Source organism: Entelurus aequoreus, linkage group LG20 (genome assembly GCF_033978785.1).
Source record: "Entelurus aequoreus isolate RoL-2023_Sb linkage group LG20, RoL_Eaeq_v1.1, whole genome shotgun sequence".
Classification (NCBI taxonomy): Eukaryota; Metazoa; Chordata; class Actinopteri; order Syngnathiformes; family Syngnathidae; genus Entelurus; species Entelurus aequoreus.
In genome coordinates, this window is record NC_084750.1 from 48,437,050 (window position 1) to 48,457,652 (window position 20,603).

The window sequence follows — 20,603 nt, forward strand, 5'->3', positions numbered from 1 at the left end:
GGAAACTAATTGTTGAAGCTTTGAAAGTGGAATTCTTTCCCATTCTTGTTTTATGTAGAGCTTCAGTCATTCAACAGTCCGGGGTCTCCGCTGTCGTATTTTAGGCTTCATAATGCGCCACACATTTTCCATGGGAGACAAGTCTGGACTGCAGGCGGGCCAGGAAAGTACCCACACTCTTTTTTTACGAAGCTACGCTGTTGTAACACGATCTGAATGTGGCTTGGCATTGTCTTGCTGAAATAAGCAGGGGCGTCCATGAAAAAGACGGCGCTTAGATGGCAGCATATGTTGTTCCAAAAGCTGTATGTACCTTTCAGCATTAATGGTGCCTTCACAGATGTGTAAGTTACCCATGTCTTGGCCACTAATACACCCCCATACCATCACACATGCTGACTTTTACACTTTGCGTCGATAACAGTCTGGATGGTTCGCTTCCCCTTTGGTCCGGATGACACGATGTTGAATATTTCCAAAAACAATTTGAAATGTGGACTCGTCAGACCACAGAACACTTTTCCACTTTGCATGAGTCCATCTTAGATGATCTCGGGCCCAGAGAAGCCGGCGGCGTTTCTGGGTGTTGTTGATAAATGGCTTTCGCTTTGCATAGTAGAGCTCTAACTTGCACTTACAGATGTAGCGACCAACTGTAGTTACTGACAGTGGTTTTCTGAAGTGTTCCTGAGCCCATGTGGTGATATCATGTAGAGATTGATGTCGCTTTTCGATACAGTGCCGTCTGAGGGATGGAAGGTCACGCTCATTCAATGTTGGTTTCCGGCCATGCTGCTTACGTGCAGTGATTTCTCCAGATTCTCTGAACCTTTTGATGATATTACGGAGCGTAGATGTTGAAATCCCTAAATTTCTTGCAATTGCACTTTGAGAAAGGTGGTTCTTAAACTGTTTGACTATTTGCTCAGGCATTTGTTGACAAAGTGGTGACCCTCGCCCCATCCTTGTTTGTGAATGACTGAGCATTTCATGGAATCTACTTTTATACCCAATCATGGCACCCACCTGTTCCCAATTAGCCTGCACACCTGTGTGATGTTCCAAATAAGTGTTTGATGAGCATTCCTCAACTTTATCAGTATTTATTGCCACCTTTCCCAACTTCTTTGTCACGTGTTGCTGCCATCAAATTCTAAAGTTAATGATTATTTTCACAAAAAAAATGTTTATGAGTTTGAACATGAAATATGTTGTCTTTGTAGCATATTCAACTGAATATGGCTTGAAAAGGATTTGCAAATCATTGTATTCCGTTTATATTTACATCTAACACCATTTCCCAACTCATATGTGGGCTCTGTACCGAGGATGTCGTTGTGGCTTGTACAGCCCTTTGAGACACTTGTGATTTTGGGCTATATAAATAAACATTGATTGATTGATTGATATGGAAATGGGGTTTGTAAAAAAATTTTTTTTTGAGATATCCGGCGGGCCAGATTGAAAAGCTTAATGGGCCGCATGTGGCTCCTGGGCCTTAATTTGCCCAGGTCTGATATTAGGTGTATTGCTGCCCTCCACAGGTTCTTAACGGGATTTCCTCCTTCTGTCCTATGGCCCACACTACATTCTACAGTCCAGTAGGTGGCAGTATGAACCTTTCAAGTCATGGCTGCAAACTGCCAGTAAGAAGAAGTAATAGAGCTGGTTGCTTGTATCTCTCACGAGATCTGACAACATGTTTAAATAGAACAATTGACAGGTTGACAACATCCAAACAAACCAAGTCATCTCCAACACATCTCAACATTACACACATCCTCCAGGCTGACTTAGTCATGTAGAAAACATTTAAAAAATTGACTGCGATAATAAATAGAATAAAATACATACTTACAAATATTAACTACAATTATTGTACCCAACTTTAGTTGAAGCATACATTGTTTATTGCATAAAGGTCTGGGGACATACATATAAAACAATCACACAACAATATTCATATTACACAAGAGAGTAATAAAGACAATTAATAGAATGGATTATAGAGACCCAACTAATGATTCATAAAGTCACATATTTTAAAATTGTATAAAAGACAACTGCTCAAATGATGTATAAAGTAAATAATAATATGCTTCCAGAAGTGGTCCAGAAGATGTTTCAGATGTGAACCAGTAAATATGAACTAAGAGGGATTTATGTGTACTCAAAAGCAAAGGTATGAACACATGTAAAACAAATATGTATATCATATAAAGGAGTTCATCTATGGAATCATCTACAATTACAAAATAAAATATGTAACACTTCATTATTTAAAAAAACATATGTAAAACACTATTATGAATAAGTACAAAAGTGAATTATGAATATCTACAAATAAAATGTTTATTGTGTGTAACATATTTTATGTAGTGTTTATTGTCACCTTTTCAGTCCAATTGTTCTGTTCATTTTAAAGTACACAAATGTGTATATTAACTCATGTACTTGACTGAAATAAAAGCACTAATCTGAAGTGTCTCATCTATAAATGTTAGAATCATATTAACAAGATTGTGTTACACACACAACAATGATGTCACACATGTTATATGTGCTGATGTTGTTAGAAAGTCAAAGTTAAAGTTTATTTCAAATCCTGCATCTTCATTTGCTGCTGCTGTTCTCACCAGCACACTTGTGTTTCTTACTCTGGTACTTAGAAGACAATCTTTCACCACACACACTGCAACTCAACACTTTAACTCCTGGGTGTCTTCTCATGTGTGCTGTACAAGATTGTCGGTGACGAAAGCTTTTGTTGCAGCTTGAACAGGAGTATGGTTTTTCACCAGTGTGTATTCTCATGTGTTCTTTTAAACTTTGATTTATTACAAAACTTTTACCACATTCTGAGCAGGAAAAAGCTTTTTCTCCAGTGTGTGTTCTCATGTGTGTTTTGAAATATTGCCTTTGAGTAAAATCTTTACCGCAGATTGAACATAAAAAAGCTTTTTCACCAGTGTGTGTTCTCATGTGTAATTTTAAACTTTGATTTATTACAAAACTTTTACCACATTCTGAGCATGAAAAAGGTTTTTCTCCAGTGTGTGTTCTCATGTGTGTTTTCAAATTGTGCCTTTGAGTAAAATCTTTACCGCAGATTGAACATGAACAAAGTTTTTCTCCAGTGTGTGTTCTCATGTGTGTTTTCAAATTGTGCCTTCGAGTAAAATCTTTACCGCAGATTGAACATGAACAAGGTTTTTCTCCAGTGTGTGTTCTCATGTGTGTTTTGAATTGTTGATTCGTTACAAAACTTTTATCACATTCTGAGCAGGAAAAAGGTTTTTCTCCGGTGTGTCTTCTCATGTGTACTTTTAGATTACCGCAGCGATTAAAAGTGTTGTGACAGAGAGAACATGTGAAGTGAGTGTTGTCAGTGTGACATGTCTTATCATGTTTAGAGTGTTCATCATCAGTGTCAGGAGAGTGTGACGTTGTGTCCTCACTATCTGATAGTGGAGCTAAGATCTTGTCTGCTTGTGATCCTCCACAGTGGTCTCCATCAGCTTCTGTTGTCATGTGTTGTGTTGAGCTGCTGCTTCTCTTCTCCTCACTCTCACCTTTGACCTCATCATCTTCACTCTTCACAGGGACACCAGTCACTGGCATCTTGGTGACATCAACCTCCTCCACTCCTTCAACATGCTGACTGATGCTGTGTTCCTCCTCTTCCTCTTTAATGTGAGGGCTCAGTGGGTCATCCTCTTCTTCTTTAATGTGAGGGCTCAGTGGGTCATCCTCTTCTTCTTTAATGTGAGGGCTCAGTGGGTCCTCCTCTTCCTCTTTAATGTGAGGGGTCAGTTGGTCTTCCTCTTTAATGTGAGGGCTCAGTGGGTCCTCCTCTTCCTCCTTAATGTGAGGGCTCAGTGGATCCATTGGTTCCTCTTTAAAATGAGGTGTCAGTGGGTACTCTAACTTTTTAAAATGGGGTGTCAGTGGGTACTCCTCTTTCTTTTTAAAATGGGGGATCAGTGGGTCCTCCTCTTCCTCTTTGATGTGAGTGGTCAGTGGGTCATCCTCTTCCTCTTTAAAATGGGGGATCAGTGGGTGTTTCTCTTCCTTCTTAATGTGGGAGGGCTTTGGCTCCATCCTGAAGCTCCACTTCTGTTGTTCAGGGAGAAGATGTTCTTCACAGACGTCTGCAGGACACAAGAAGACAAACACGTTTTAGAAACATCCAGCTCTGCTCAGTCACGTTTGCATGCACTTAGGAAAAACAAGTTCTCGTATGAACTGTCTTGAAATTTCAGTGACGCACAAACACGCTGCTCTTTACAACATTATTCACAGGAAAAGAAAAACAAACCCGGACGACAGGACTTTTTACTATGGATAGACGATATAGTTTAAAATTGATTTTGCGATATATTATTTCATATAGAATTAGTAATAGAACTAGGGATGTCCCGATCCGATATTTGGATCGTATCGGCCGCCGATATTTGCCAAAAAATGCGTATCGGCAAGGCATGAGAAAATGCCGATCTAGATCCGTGTTTTCCAACGCACCGATTTAAATTATACATTCCACTTTTCTGTTGCTCCCTAATTTCTGTTCCGCATTTTCCATTTTCGCTGCTGGCATTACACCACAGGCTCTTCTCACTCTTTTCTGTGTCTCCCTCTCACAGACAGCAAGCGCACCTTCTTACACACGTCACATACTGTCACGTCATACGTCACATACTGTCACGTCATACGTCACATACTGTCACGTCATACGTCACATACTGTCACGTCATACGTACACTACTGTCACGTCATACGTCACACACGTCACCTACTTTCACGTCATACGTCACCTACTGTCACGTCATACGTCACATACTGTCACGTCATACGTCACATACTGTCACGTCATACGTCACCTACTGTCACGTCATACGTCACATACTGTCACGTCATACGTCACATACTGTCACGTCATACGTCACCTACTGTCACGTCATACGTCACCTACTGTCACGTCATACGTCACCTACTGTCACGTCATACGTCACCTACTGTCACGTCATACGTCACCTACTGTCACGTCATACGTCACACACGTCACCTACTGTCACGTCATACGTCACATACTGTCACGTCATACGTCACATACTGTCACGTCATACGTTACACACGTCACCTACTGTCACGTCATACGTCACATACTGTCACGTCATACGTCACATACTGTCACGTCATACGTCACATACTGTCACGTCATACGTCACATACTGTCACGTCATACGTCACACACGTCACCTGTCAGGTCATACGTCACACACGTCACCTACTGTCACGTCACATACGTATACGCCCTCCCCGAGCAGAGAGGTAGCAGCATGGCTAACGTTAGCTGTGATGCTAGCGCAGCCGTGCGAGCAACGTTCCCTCTAAGGTGCGCGCCTGTGCAATTGCGCACTGCTCAAGCGCCCTCTGCGCACGGCAAATCTATGCCACGCACAAAATCAAATAAAAAAATAAGCGCATAACAATTTTCGCCACACGGACACGACAGAGAAATCAGTTTTCGTCATCATTGTTCAAATATTGTAACGTCTGTGGAGACGCTTATCTCCATTCGGTGCCACACGCCCACACCATCAAAATGCAGAGGCAAAAATGTCCACATCAACACTGTATGAAAAAATTAGTGATTTTTTTAGTTGTGATTTCCTTCTCTGCATGAAAGTTGAAAAGTAGCATATATTAATGCAGTATGAAGAAGAATGTTTTAATGTAGACATGCAAGCCTTGAAAGAACATTTTGAAAATCAAGACTACATTTCCTGCAAATGGGTGCATTTCTACCCTATATTTTAACTTTACATTTATTCTCATATCAAACTCTTTTGGCTGTCTTTTTGACACTTACATCCGGCGCCCCCCTCCACACCCCGGATTATAAATAATGTCAATAATTCAATGTGATTATCTTGTGTGATGACTTTATTATGATGATAGTATATATCTGATAGTATATATCTGTATCATGAATCAATTTAAGTGGACCCCGACTTAAACAAGTTGAAAAACTTATTGGGGTGTTACCATTTAGTGGTCAATTGTACGGAATATGTACTTCACTGTGCAACCTACTAATAAAAGTCTCAATCAATCAATCAAAACACATAGAATCATCATACTGCTGTGATTATATGCATCAAGTGTTCATTCAAGGCTAAGGCAAAATATTGAGATGTATATCGTGTATCGCAATATGGCCTTAAAATATCGCAATATTAAAAAAGGCCATATCGCCCAGCCCTAGTTCAATGATGCCATTTCTGTTTGTCATGTATAATTTTGTTTATTTTGTGTTTATCCTTGAATAAACAGGTCAGTTTCTTGTTACCAGCCATTGTGTATTATTCAAACTCACCTAGTTCAGCTGGCTAGTTGTGATTATAAATCATGCCTCTCACATCTTCAGATGTGTGTGTACGTTTAAAATGTTAAAATGTGGTACTACTGTTCTACATCACGTGGAAGTGTCATGTCATGGGGATGGTGTGCTTTCAACTAAGGGTGAGACGATACAGTCAGCTCACCAAAGGATACTCGATATTGGCTTTAGGAGAACGAGACGATATTCTGGTGGTTAACATGATTCTTACACATATGTGTACTTCATGTGTATATGAATGTACTTTCCCTTGTGTGCTTAGTTTTACTGTAACTTCATTGTGGATAATATCTATAAACAACCTCAATTGTTTGTCATCTTTAATTTGAAGGACTGTTTACTTAGCTGACATTTTCAGAGGAAACTGCACTTTTTTAAAATGTCGCCTATCATCCACAATCCTTATGTAAGACATATGTTTTTCATTTCTATGAATTCTAATGAGTAAATAAACTTGAGCAAAAATCAGCTAACATTGGAGTCAATAGGAGCTCCTCTATTAGACCCACAAAGTCCTCCAAATAACCATCCAAAAACTGCCAACAATACTCCATTTACATTTTGTGACCTGAATAATAACCAAGTATTAGCGATATTGTTATTATAAGCGCTAACATTAAGGACCTACTTTTAGCGGCGCATTGATGACAGAAGTAACTAGCTTATGTTGCTATATTGACATACTGAGCTGCTTTCTCGCCTCTAAGATGGTGAAAGCTAATTCTAGATTATAAATCATGCCTCTCACGTATGTAGTAGAAGGTTGTGGACATAAACCGGAGAACTGGGTCAACTTTGACATCCAACTTAGACCTGGAGATGGCAAGAAAGACACAAAAATACGCTCTTTTGCACCCACCCTTTTTTAACCCTTTGTGAGGATTAATTCTTCATCTAAACGGGAAGATATGAACATCCCATCAGTCGGCATCCCAGTGAGAGCAGACATTGTATGCTTAAAATGAGCAAGTTATGTAAATATGACATGTTATTAAAGGCCTACTGAAATGAATTTTTTTTATTTAAACGGGAATAGCAGATCCATTCTATGTGTCATACTTGATCATTTCGCGATATTGCCATATTTTTGCTGAAAGGATTTAGTAGAGAACAACGACGATAAAGATCGCAACTTTTGGTATCTGATAAAAACAACCCTTGCCCCTACCGGAAGTAGCGTGACGTCACAAGACTAAGGAATCCTCACAATTCCGCTTTGTTTACAATGGAGTGAGAGAGATTCGGACCGAGAAAGCGACGATTACCCCATTAATTTGAGCGAGGATGAAAGATTTGTGGATGAGGAACGTTACAGTGAAGGACTAGAGAGCAGTGCAGTGTGTATCTTTTTTCGCTCTGACCGTAACTTAGGTACAAGCTGGCTCATTGGATTCCACACTCTCTCCTTTTTCTATTGTGGATCATGGATTTGTATTTTAAACCACCTGGGATACTATATCCTCTTGAAAATGAGAGTCGTGAACGCGAAATGGACATTCACAGTGACTGAACATGTAAATACGCGGTTAATAATTTTCAGCTTGGCGAGGCTAAAAAAATAGAAGCTAACTTAGCTACAGAGCTAACGTGATAGCATCAGGCTCAAATGCAGATAGAAACAAAATGTAAAAAAACCCTGACTGGAAGGATAGACAGAAGATCAACAATACTATTAAACCATGAACATGTAAATACACGGTTAATAACTTTCAGCTTGGCGAAGCTAAAAAAATAGAAGCTAACTTAGCTACAGAGCTAACGTGATAGCATCAGTCTCAAATGCAGATAGAAACTAAATTTAAAAAAAACCTGACTGGAAGGATAGACAGAAGATCAACAATACTATTAAACCATGAACATGTAAATACACGGTTAATAATTTTCAGCTTGGCGAAGCTAAAAAAATAGAAGCTAACTTAGATGCGGCGGCGGCGGCGGCGGCGGGCGTTGTACGCTTTTGACGACACCCCGGCCGCCATCAGAGTCGGCAAGAAACATATATTTCCCCAAAGTTACGTACGTGACATGCACATATCGACACGCACGTACGGGCAAGCGATCAAATGTTTGGAAGCCAAAGCTGTACTCACCGTAGTGCGTCTGCTATCCTGCTCAAAACACAACACAACCTCCTGGTGTTGGTGTTGCTACAGCCAGCCGCTAATACACCGATCACACCTACAACTTTCTTATTTGCAGTCTCCATTGTCCATTAAACAAATTGCAAAAGATTCACCAACACAGATGTCCAGAATACTGTGGAATTTTGTCGAAGAAAACAGAGCTATTTGAATTGGGTCCAAACACTTCCCTTGACCTCGTGATGTCACGCGCATACGTCATCATACCGCAACGTTTTCAAGCGGAAGTTTCCCGGGAAATATAAAATGTCACTTTATAAGTTAACCCGGCCGTATTGGCATGTGTTGCAATGTTAAGATTTCATCATTGATATATAAACTATCAGACTGCGTGTTCGGTAGTAGTGGCTTTCAGTAGGCCTTTAAGAATGTTACTACATTACATATATACTTACAGTGTGTATTTAAAATGTTGAAGGTTTTAGGATGTTATTTAGAGCACTTTATAGGCAGAATAGAGCAGCTACCAATGACTCAATTGTTAGCTAACTTTTGCTGAGTTTTATTTTCTATTGAGGACGCATTAACCATCGACCTGCTCAGTGGCCTTGTGGTTAGAGTGTCTGCCCTGACACTGGAAAGTTGTGAGTTCAAATCCTGGTCGAGTCATACCAAAGACTATAAAAACGGGACTCATTGCCTCCTTGCTTGGCACTCAGCATCAAAGGTTGGGGGTTAAATCACCAAATGATTCCCGAGCATGGCCTCTGCTGCCCTCACCTCCCAGGGGGTGAACTTGGGGATGGGTCAAATGCAGAGGATAATTTCACCACACCAAGTGTGTGACTACCGTTGGGACCTTAACTTTAACTTACATAGGGACTGTGAATGATTCCAAAAAGTGCAGTTCCCCTTGAAATGAGAAAATAGAACAACAAGATATCATGTGAAGTGAATTATATTTAGATAGCGCTTTTCTCTAGTGACTAAAAGCGCTTTACATAGTGAAACCCAATATCTAAGTTACATTTAAACCAGTGCAGGTGGCACAGGGAGCAGGTGGGTAAAGTGTCTTGCCCAAGGACACAACGGCAGTGACTAGGATGGCAGAATTGTTAAGAAATTATCGATATTATACCCCAATTGATATTCCTTATTGATACCAGTATTAATCGGTACTACATGTAATTTGTGGAAATAAAAATGTTTAAAAAAAGGCATTTTTAATAGCATTCCTATTAGCACAAGAGGTTGAACACCTCCAACATGATGTTCTGTAACATCTCAGAGCAGGGAAGTCTTTTATCAACAGCTGTTTATTTCAAGTCTTAAAGAAGTCAACTATTTGTGCAGTGCAAGGTGAAATGCAGTTATGTCATCTTCTTGTCAATAACACACACATCACACTTTAGCGTGTTGTTGCTTCCTTATTTGTCATTATTCAAAGCTGATGTTAATGTGTAGCAGCGGCAGCTGAACTCAATGTGACAACGTGTCATAGTTACGTCAGTCAGCTGGAATTAAAAATACAAATAGTTGTGTCGTTAGTCCAGAATCTTCACGGTCCTCATGGATGACATAATTAGGAACCAGTACTAAAAAAAATGGTACTTGGTATACATCCCTAATCTTCACCACTAAACCTTTGAAATATGCTGACATATGTGCTGCTAAAGGTAAATAAACAGTGGCCATATTGAATGTTTGCCTTCATTTGACCACGTGAGGTAAGGATGTAATGGCCATAGGGGTCCATCGATATATATATATATATAATAAATTGCCAGTCACAGTTAACTTGTGCTCAGCTGGGAAAATAAATATATATATATACTTATTATGTCATCCATTTACTTATTATAAACTGTTACAGGCGTATTTAATAATCATATTAATATTAAATATGTATGTAAATAATATGTGGGGATATAAAAGGCATCCGGTTCTATCAGACCGGGCGGAAGCGGAAAGTGACGTCACTAACCACCTGGAGCACCTGTCAGACGCAGTGTTTTTTGCCACGGAGCCACTTCTTGGAATAATCTGCCTTTTTGACTTTTTTGGTGTGCTTTCCATTGGCCTGTGGAGAACCGGGAGAACAGAGACTCTTTCCAGGAGGACTTTGAGTTGGATGCGCAGTCTCGGTACCGTGAGTACACTGCTGCGGCTTTCAAACATTTCATCGCTTGCCCGTACGTGCATGTCACGCTACGTGCATGTCACGTACGTAACTTTTGGGACTTTGGGGGAAATATATGTGTTGTATGAACTTTGGGCTGTGGGATTGAGTGTGTTGTGTGGGTGTTTGTGGGTCCTATTGTATCACCATTTTTTCTACATTGTGATATATATATATATATATATATATATATATATATATATATATATATATATATATATATATATATATATATATATATATATATATATATTCTGGTACATAAATACATACCATTTTTTTTATACATTTACACACATAGACACTTACATATACGACAGTTAATAAATACTTACACATAATTAGGTTAATTGGAGCAATGTCAACCAGCAGCCACTCCCTAATGGAGAAAGATGACAGACAGGACTTTGCTGATGCAGCCCAGGACTCAACTCCGCCCCTTGACCCTTTCCGCCATGTCACCAGTAGGCCCAATCCAAGGATTGGAGGAAGCCGAGATCGTGCGCCGCATACTCGGTGCCTGCAATCCCAGGTTGGCCAGTGGTCTACGTGGAATTGTGACAACGGTAGAACAGCTGGTCAAGGTGGGCTCCCTGATTGAACGAGATTGGACAAATAGTAAAGACTATTGGAGTCGTGTCCAACAAAGCAACCCTCCAAAAAGATCTGGCAAGAAGATGGGAGCATGGGCCGAGTCGAAGTGGGGCCGACCTTGCCGCTGCTATGGGCGAACAATCCCTCCTGGTGGTCCCTATTAGCATGCGCGGCTCTAAAGGAGATGGAGTCCTGGACTCCGGATGCACGTACTCACTAATGAGTCATACGCTGTGGAAGGCTGTGAGGAAGTGCGGCGAGGTTCTGGAGCCAAGCGGCATTCCAAAGTTTGTCATGGCAAATGGTCAAATAAACCAAGCAGTTGGAAAAGCCACCCTGCTCCTCAATCTGCATGACTGTCATACCACCCTACAGATTCATGTGATGGCTGATGGCCACTTATGTATGCCCTTGTTGTTAGGTCTCGACTTCATGACCTCATCACAAATGGTACTCAAACCTCATCTCAGGAGGTATGTCATGCCTGGAGGGAGAGAATTCAAATTTCTCCCCAAAGGCAGACAAATGCTTCGCTGGACTCACCCTGGTCCCTCCATTAATTTTTACATGGCCATAAATGAAGAACCCCAAGTTAATCAGTCTGCCATCCCCCTCCTTGAATCCCAACCTGAGGTGGTGCGACCACTGCTGCAGAAGTGGCCAACTGTGTGGACTGAGACTACTGGGGCCACCAGGGTAATTAAACATCAAATCACCACCATGGATGAGATGCCTGTGAGGAAGCGGGCTTACAGAGTGTCCAGTCAAAAACAAGAAATAATCGAAGAACAAATCAAAAAAATGATCAGCACTGGAGTGATAGAGCCATCAACATCTCCGTGGGCCTCTCCTGTTGTTCTGACACCCAGGAAGGACGGAACACCCCGATTCTGTGTGGACTACAGGGGCTTGAACGCCAAAACCCAGCATGACGCCTATCCCATGCCCCTCATACATGAGATCCTGGAGTCATTGCAAGGTGCAAAATATTTCAGCTCCCTTGACCTGCAGAGTGGCTACTGGCAGGTTGCCATGGATGAGGATAGCAAGCCAAAGACTGCCATGATCACACATCTGGGCCTATATCAATTTAAAGTCATGCCATTTGGACTGCGCAATGCTGGGGCGACCTTCCAGCGTTTAATGGAGACAGTTCTGGGTGAGCTTAGGGGAAGGATCTGTTTCGTGTACATTGATGACATCATTGTGTTTTCACAAACAGAAGAACAACACCTGCTTGACCTTGAAGTGGTGTTTGCAAAATTACAACAAGCAAACCTTACTCTCAACATCAAAAAATGCCACCTGCTTCAAGATCAGCTCACCTTCCTTGGACACCTAATATCAGGCAAAGGAGTGGAAGTAGATCCGGAAAAAATATCAGCAATAACTGCATACCCCCCTCCCACAGACCTGAAGAGTCTTCAGAGGTTTCTTGGCATGGTCGGCTGGTACCACAAGTTCATCCCCAGGCTGGCCGACATTTCGTCTCCTCTAAACCAACTAAAGAAGAAGGATGTTCCTTGGGAGTGGAGTCCTACCTGCCAGGAGGCCTTCGACCACCTCAAATCCCTTTTACAGTCTCCACCAGTGCTTGCTCAGCCCCATCCACAAATCAGTTTCCAGGTTCACTGTGATGCCAGTGACTTGGGCCTCGGCGCGGTCCTGATGCAACGCCTTGAAGGTGAAGAACGGCCAATTGCCTTTGCCTCCAGAGCGCTCCAAGGAGCTGAAGTCCGCTACTCCACTGCCGAAAAAGAGTGCTTGGCTGTGGTGTGGGCAGTTGAGAAGTGGAGACATTTCCTCGAGGGAACAACTTTTGATGTCTTCACGGACCACAGTGCTCTTGCCTGGGCATTCAACTGCCCTAAGACTTCGTCCCGACTTACACGATGGACGCTGAGACTCCAGGGATTCACATTCAGAGTCCATTACAAGAAGGGCTGCTGCAATGTGGTACCGGATGCATTGTCACGGGCACCCCAATCACCAGAAGGGAAGATTTGCCTTGTTGTTCCGAAAACCTACTGGTCAGATCTCCCCAGCACACTGCAAGATCTTTCTGAGGCTCAAAAAACTGATACAACATGTCTAGAATGTGGACCTTCTGTTGACCAACCTACACCTGGCCGGATCCACTATCAACTTCAGCAAGGGGTGTGGTACCGGGGAGTACCATCTAAGTATGGCGGCTTCAATTATCAGCTGGTAGTGCCATTGTCTCTGGTGCCGCAGTTCCTGGCCTACTTTCATGACAGTCCATTCGGAGGACATCTGGGGAGAATGAAGACGCTCTTGAAGATTCTGGAAGTAGCTTGGTGGCCGACAGTAAGGAAAGACGTCTGGAGTCACGTCCAAGCATGCAGGACTTGTCAACAATACAAAAACCCCAACGACAAGCCAGCTGGACAACTCCAGTCCTCTACTGTCAACGCCCCAGGAGAGATGCTGGGGGTGGACTTCATGGGACCTTTTCCCCTCAGTAAGGACCGGAACTCTGTGCTGATGGTGGTGGTAGACTACTACTCCAAGTGGGTAGAGCTTTTTGCCCTGAAAGACGCCAAAACTCCCAAGGTCTGCCAAATTCTCAAAAATGACATTTTCACTCGCTGGGGAGTTCCCACATATCTTGTGTCTGACCGAGGGCCACAGTTCACAAGCCAACTGATGTCCCGTCTGTGCGAATCCTGGGGGGTAACCCATAAACTAACCACAGCTTACCACCCACAAACCAACATGACAGAACGAGTCAATCGCACCCTCAAGACCATGATTGGCGCCTTCGTAGGGAACCATCATCAGGACTGGGATAAATGGCTGCCTGAATTCCGGTTTGCCCTTAACACCGCTGTCCATGAGACGACTGGTTCAACCCCTGCCAGGTTGACTCTCGGGCGGAATCTGATGGGAACCCTGGAACGACTGGTGCACAAAGCTCCACCACCACACACATCTGCATATCACACCATACTTACACACACACACCTAAAGGAGGAAGTGGAGGGACATGTAGGCGCGTCCAAAGCTCGACAAGCCAGATATTATAATGCACGACACAAAGATGTACACTTTGTAGTTGGGGATCTGGTCTGGATTAGGGCGCACCCACTTTCCAAAGCTTCAAGTAAATTCTCTGCCAAACTAGCACCCAGATGGTTAGGTCCTGTGCGGGTAGAGAAGAAGTTGGGTCCTGTAAATTACAGTATTCGTTTGTTGACTGATAAGTGTAAGGTGGATACTATTAATGTGGTAAACATGAAACCCTATTATGGTCCCCATAAGCCGCTGGCTTATAAACTGTTACAGGCGTATTTAATAATCATGTTAATATTAAATATGTACGTAAATAATATGTGGGGATATAAAAGGCATCCGGTTCTATCAGACCGGGCGGAAGCGGAAAGTGACGTCACTAACCACCTGGAGCACCTGTCAGAAGCAGTGTTTTTTGCCACGGAGCCACTTCTTGGAATAATCTGTCTTTTTGACTTTTTTGGTGTGCTTTCCATTGGCCTGTGGAGAACCGGGAGAACAGAGACTCTTTCCAGGAGGACTTTGAGTTGGATGCGCAGTCTCGGTACCGTGAGTACACTGCTGCGGCTTTCAAACATTTCATCGCTTGCCCGTACGTGCATGTCACGCTACGTGCATGTCACGTACGTAACTTTTGGGACTTTGGGGAAATATATGTGTTGTATGAACTTTGGGCTGTGGGATTGAGTGTGTTGTGTGGGTGTTTGATTTAAATTGGCGGGTTATATGGACGGGAGGGGGGAGTTGTTTGCTATGCGGGATTAATTTGTGGCATATTAAATATAAGCCTGTTCGTTTTGTGGCTAATAGTTATACATGTCTTGTGTTTATTTAATATATTAATCATTCCCAGCTGAATATCAGGTCCCACCCGTGACTCCTTAAATGCGTAGTGGCAAAGACACCCGGGGAACTTGGGTGCGTTTGTTACAAGGAGGACGGCCTCTAGGTCACATGGTTACACCCCAGCAATTACATTGTTGATGATTGATGAGCATTCATTTTTAAATGGTGGTGTTAAAAAGCAAGTATATCTCCATCTTTAGTCATAAATGTGGCCCCCGGATGAACATGTGTCACAAACATTGTATTAGATGATATGTGGATGTTGTGCTTACTTGGACTGTGATGAAGCTGTGAGGACTCACGTGCTTTGTCTTCATGCTCTTCAGTCTTCACAGAGACAACAGTCATGACATCATCCTCCTCCTCCTGCCCTACAACACACTCTCCCTCCTCTTCTTCTTTAAAATAGGGGGGCTGTGGATCCTCCTTGTCCCCTTTAAAATGTGAGGGCTGTGGATCCTCTGAAGTGAAACTGTCCCCCTGCAGATGAGGGAGACATTCTTCTTGGTGTCCAATCAGCTGATGGATGTCTACAGGACACAAAAAAACACATTTTAACTCCTACATGCTAAATATTAAATTGTACATAAAATATAGGGCTGTGGCTATTGAACATTTTATTAATCAAGTGTTCCACTGGAAATGTTTTTGATTAATCGAGTAACTGGATAAAACATAGTGTTGCTTGGTTAAAGACGAATTTAAGACATTTCACTTAATAATGAACGGCCAATTGGTTTGAGATGGTATGAGATCAAGATGTCATCTTTAGATCAGGCTTTGTTTTTTCCACAATCACTGCCACATCAAAAAGTCAAAGTACCAATTTTTGTCACACACACACTAGGTGTGGCCAGATTGTTCCCTGCATTTGACCCATCACCATTGATCACTCCCTGGGAGGTGAGGGGAGCAGTGAGCAGCAGCGGTGGCTGCGCCCAGCAATAACTTTTATGGTGATTTAACTCCTACTTCCAACCCTTGATGCTGAGTGCCAAGACTTCCGGATTTCAGTGCCTCTCCCGGAGCAAACATTCCCCGATTTTCACCCGGACAACAACATTGAGGGCGTGCCGTGATGGCACTGCCTTTAGCGTCCTCTACAACCTGTCGTCGCGTCCGCTTTTTCACCATACTATCTGCGTGCCGGCCCAGTCACATGTAGTATGCGGCCTCTGCTTACACACGTAAGTGACTGCAAGGCCTACATGGTCAACGGCCATACAGGTCACACTGAGGGTGGCTGTATAAACAACTTTAACACTCTTATTAATATGCGCCACACTGTGAACCCACACCAAACAAGAATGACAAACACATTTCAGGAGAACATCCGCACTGTAACACAACATAAACACAACAGAACAAATACCCAGAATCCCATGCAGCCCTAACTCTTCCGGGCTACATTATTCACCCCCGCTACCACCAAACCCCGCCCACCACAACCAACGCATGGAGAGGGGAAGGGGGTGATGTGTGGGGGGGGCAGGGTTGGGGGGCGGGGTTTGGTGGTAGCGGGGGTGTACAATGTAGCCCGGAAGAGTTAGGGATGCAAGGGATTCTGGGTATTTGTTCTGTTGTGTTTATGTTGTGTTACGGTGTGGATGTTCTCCCAAAATGTGTTTTTTTCATTCTTGTTTGGTGTGGTTTCACAGTGTGGTGTATATTAGTAAGAGTGTTAAAGTTGTTTATACGTCCACCCTCAGTGTGACCTTTGTGGCTGTTGACCAAGTATGCTCATGCAGTCACTCATGTGTGTCTGCAGAAGCCGCATACAACATGTAACTGGGCTGGCACGCTGTTTGTACAGGTTGTAGAGGGCGCTAAAGGCAGTGCCATCCCGGCACGCCCTTATTACTGTTGTTTGGGTGAAAATCAGCAGACATTTGTGAGAACAGTTACCCTGAAATTCGGGAGTTGGCAAGTATGACGCTGTCAAGCGCCATTCATATAAAACTCGCGGGCCGCACTAACATTCAATTTTCATATTAAGGTGGGGGCCGTGTGTCTGGTTTATACAGAGCACAAAGCAAAAAAAAACTTTGTATGGAGTGTTATTTCATTTTAAATTTCAAAAGAGTTTTGTGGCTCCCATTGTTGTCTTTAATTTGTGGAACGGGTCAAAATGGCTCTTTGAGTGGTAAAGGTTGGCGACCCCTGTAGTAGGTTAATGGCTGCACCAATATGAAGGAAATAACAGGTCAGTATAGCTTTTACACACATAAATAACTTGTCAAACCTGCCAGCTAGCAGGCTAGGTTTACAGCGCCAGTTACCATGGTAACTGACTCTGACTTTGTCTTACCGCTCTATATTTGGAGGTAAAACTCTCGAGGAGTTTGCACTTAACCTGCTCTCTGGAATATTCCCCCGGTGACTGTGTGAGTTTTGTGTAAACATGTTGATACACATTGTTACACACTGAGAGGAACATCAACCTCTCATAAATATTGTCTGGTTTTTATGAACAACATAAAACAATCAGTGCATCATCCAATTCATCTTCCTATAGACAATCTATTGAAGAATAGTGTTAATAATAAATATAAAGTTAGTAAAGATGTGAGAGTAAGAAGTAAACAAACCTGTTGTGTGTAACACAACTTGATGTTGTCGCTCCTTCTCCTCTTTTGTTGGACAAAGTTCCTCCTCGTACTCTGCTATGGTTCTTTCGCACATTTTCACACAATCACAACACTTTACACTCACACTTGATCTCTGCTTAGCGATGTGTTTTCATCACTTCTTTGTTAGCAGCTAACAAGCTAAGCTAACTAGCAAGCAAAGCTAGATCGAGAAGCATCAAAGTGCGCTCAGACTAATATACAAACAGTTATTATTACTCTATTTAATAAAGTGTAATAAAGGACATATATGTGTGCATGGACGCACAGATTAAGAACACTGAACTGTGACGACTGCAATAACGTCTTCACCGTCAGACGCCATCTTGCCTTATCCTCGCCGTGTTTGCTTCGCGCGCAGTCTTGTCAGATCTCGCGAGAGAAACAAGTAACCAGCTCTTTTCCAGATCTCGCGAGAGAAACAAGTACAACCAGCTGTCGCCCCCATAGACATCTTATAAGTAGACGCTGCATTGGCTGCTGTGACGCAAGAATTTGGGCCGCCATCTTGAAGTGGTGATGAAGAGCCAGCGAGCAGTCTAAACTGACAGTTGACAGGTAGAAAACAAAAATGCTAAACTGACAGTTGACAGGTAGAAAACAAAGATCCTAAACTGAGAGTTGACAGGTAGAAAACAAGGATGCTAAACTGACAGTTGACAGGTAGAAAACAAATATGCTAAACTGACAGTTGACAGGTAGAAAAAAAAAGATGCTAAACTGACAGTTGACAGGTAGAAAACAAAGATGCTAAACTGACAGTTGACAGGTAGAAAACAAAGATCCTAAACTGACAGTTGACAGGTAGAAAACAAAGATGCTAAAATGACAGTTGACAGGTAGAAAACAAATATGCTAAACTGACAGTTGACAGGTAGAAAACAAAGATGCTAAACTGACAGTTGACAGGTAGAAAACAAAGACGCTAAACTGACAGTTGACAGGTAGAAAACAAAGATGCTAAACTGACAGTTGACAGGTAGAAAACAAAGATGATAAACTGACAGTTGACAGGTAGAAAACAAAGATGATAAACTGTCAGTTGACAGGTAGAAAACAAAGATGCTAAACTGACAGTTGACAGGTAGAAAACAAAGACGCTAAACTGACAGTTGACAGGTAGAAAACAAAGATGCTAAACTGACAGTTGACAGGTAGAAAACAAAGATGCTAAACTGACAGTTGACAGGTAGAAAACAAAGATCCTAAACTGACAGTTGACAGGTAGAAAACAAAGATGCTAAACTGACAGTTGACAGGTAGAAAACAAAGATGCTAAACTGACAGTTGACAGGTAGAAAACAAAGACGCTAAACTGACAGTTGACAGGTAGAAAACAAAGATGCTAAACTGACAGTTGACAGGTAGAAAACAAAGATGCTAAACTGACAGTTGACAGGTAGAAAACAAAGATGCTAAACTGACAGTTGACAGGTAGAAAACAAAGATGCTAAACTGACAGTTGACAGGTAGAAAACAAAGATCCTAAACTGACAGTTGACAGGTAGAAAACAAAGATGCTAAACTGACAGTTGACAGGTAGAAAACAAAGATGATAAACTGACAGTTGACAGGTAGAAAACAAAGATGATAAACTGTCAGTTGACAGGTAGAAAACAAAGATGCTAAACTGACAGTTGACAGGTAGAAAACAAAGACGCTAAACTGACAGTTGACAGGTAGAAAACAAAGATGCTAAACTGACAGTTGACAGGTAGAAAACAAAGATGATAAACTGACAGTTGACAGGTAGAAAACAAAGATGATAAACTGTCAGTTGACAGGTAGAAAACAAAGATGCTAAACTGACAGTTGACAGGTACAAAACAAAGACGCTAAACTGACAGTTGACAGGTAGAAAACAAAGATGCTAAACTGACAGTTGACAGGTAGAAAACAAAGATGCTAAACTGACAGTTGACAGGTAGAAAACAAAGATCCTAAACTGACAGTTGACAGGTAGAAAACAAAGATGCTAAACTGACAGTTGACAGGTAGAAAACAAAGACGCTAAACTGACAGTTGACAGGTAGAAAACAAAGATGCTAAACTGACAGTTGACAGGTAGAAAACAAAGATGCTAAACTGACAGTTGACAGGTAGAAAACAAAGATGCTAAACTGACAGTTGACAGGTAGAAAACAAAGATCCTAAACTGACAGTTGACAGGTAGAAAACAAAGATGCTAAACTGACAGTTGACAGGTAGAAAACAAAGATGCTAAACTGACAGTTGACAGGTAGAAAACAAAGATGCTAAACTGACAGTTGACAGGTAGAAAACAAAGATGCTAAACTGACAGTTGACAGGTAGAAAACAAAGATGCTAAACTGACAGTTGACAGGTAGAAAACAAAGATGCTAAACTAACAGTTGACAGGTAGAAAACAAAGATGCTAAACTGACAGTTGACAGGTAGAAAACAAAGATGCTAAACTGACAGTTGACAGGTAGAAAACAAAGATTCTAAACTGACAGTTGACAGGTAGAAAACAAAGATGCTAAACTGACAGTTGACAGGTAGAAAACAAAGATGTTGTTCAGCGTTTTCCTACTCAAATGAGCGGACTGTTGAAAATAGGAATCGGGGGATTACTTTTCACAAGTAAGATTTAACATTAACGTACTATTGGTTGTATTTTATGAAAATAATATTACCACAGAGTTGAGAAGGACCAAAGATCTTCAATATTTGTATGTGAAGATCACAAAGAAATCTTCTGGGGGAGGATGACGCCCCTACAGGTGTTAGGTTTACAAACTTTCAGCCCCACCTAAAACTAAATTCACCAGCCGCTACTGATTATGATGCATTCTCATTTTAGGCAAAATATAAGACAA

General features: G+C 42.0%; 1 protein-coding gene across 1 annotated transcript in view; it reads right to left on the reverse strand.

The window, feature by feature from the left end:
• Positions 1-1,911: 1,911 nt before the first annotated feature.
• The window catches only part of LOC133636330 (zinc finger protein 25-like), a 1,044,419-nt gene continuing 1,025,727 nt past the window's right edge, over positions 1,912-20,603 (reverse strand). Inside the window, exon 4 of the mRNA XM_062030265.1 lies at positions 1,912-4,151. Within this exon, the coding sequence (XP_061886249.1) occupies positions 2,614-4,151 (1,538 nt within the window). The 3' untranslated portion in view covers positions 1,912-2,613. The remainder of the gene's footprint in view (positions 4,152-20,603) is intronic.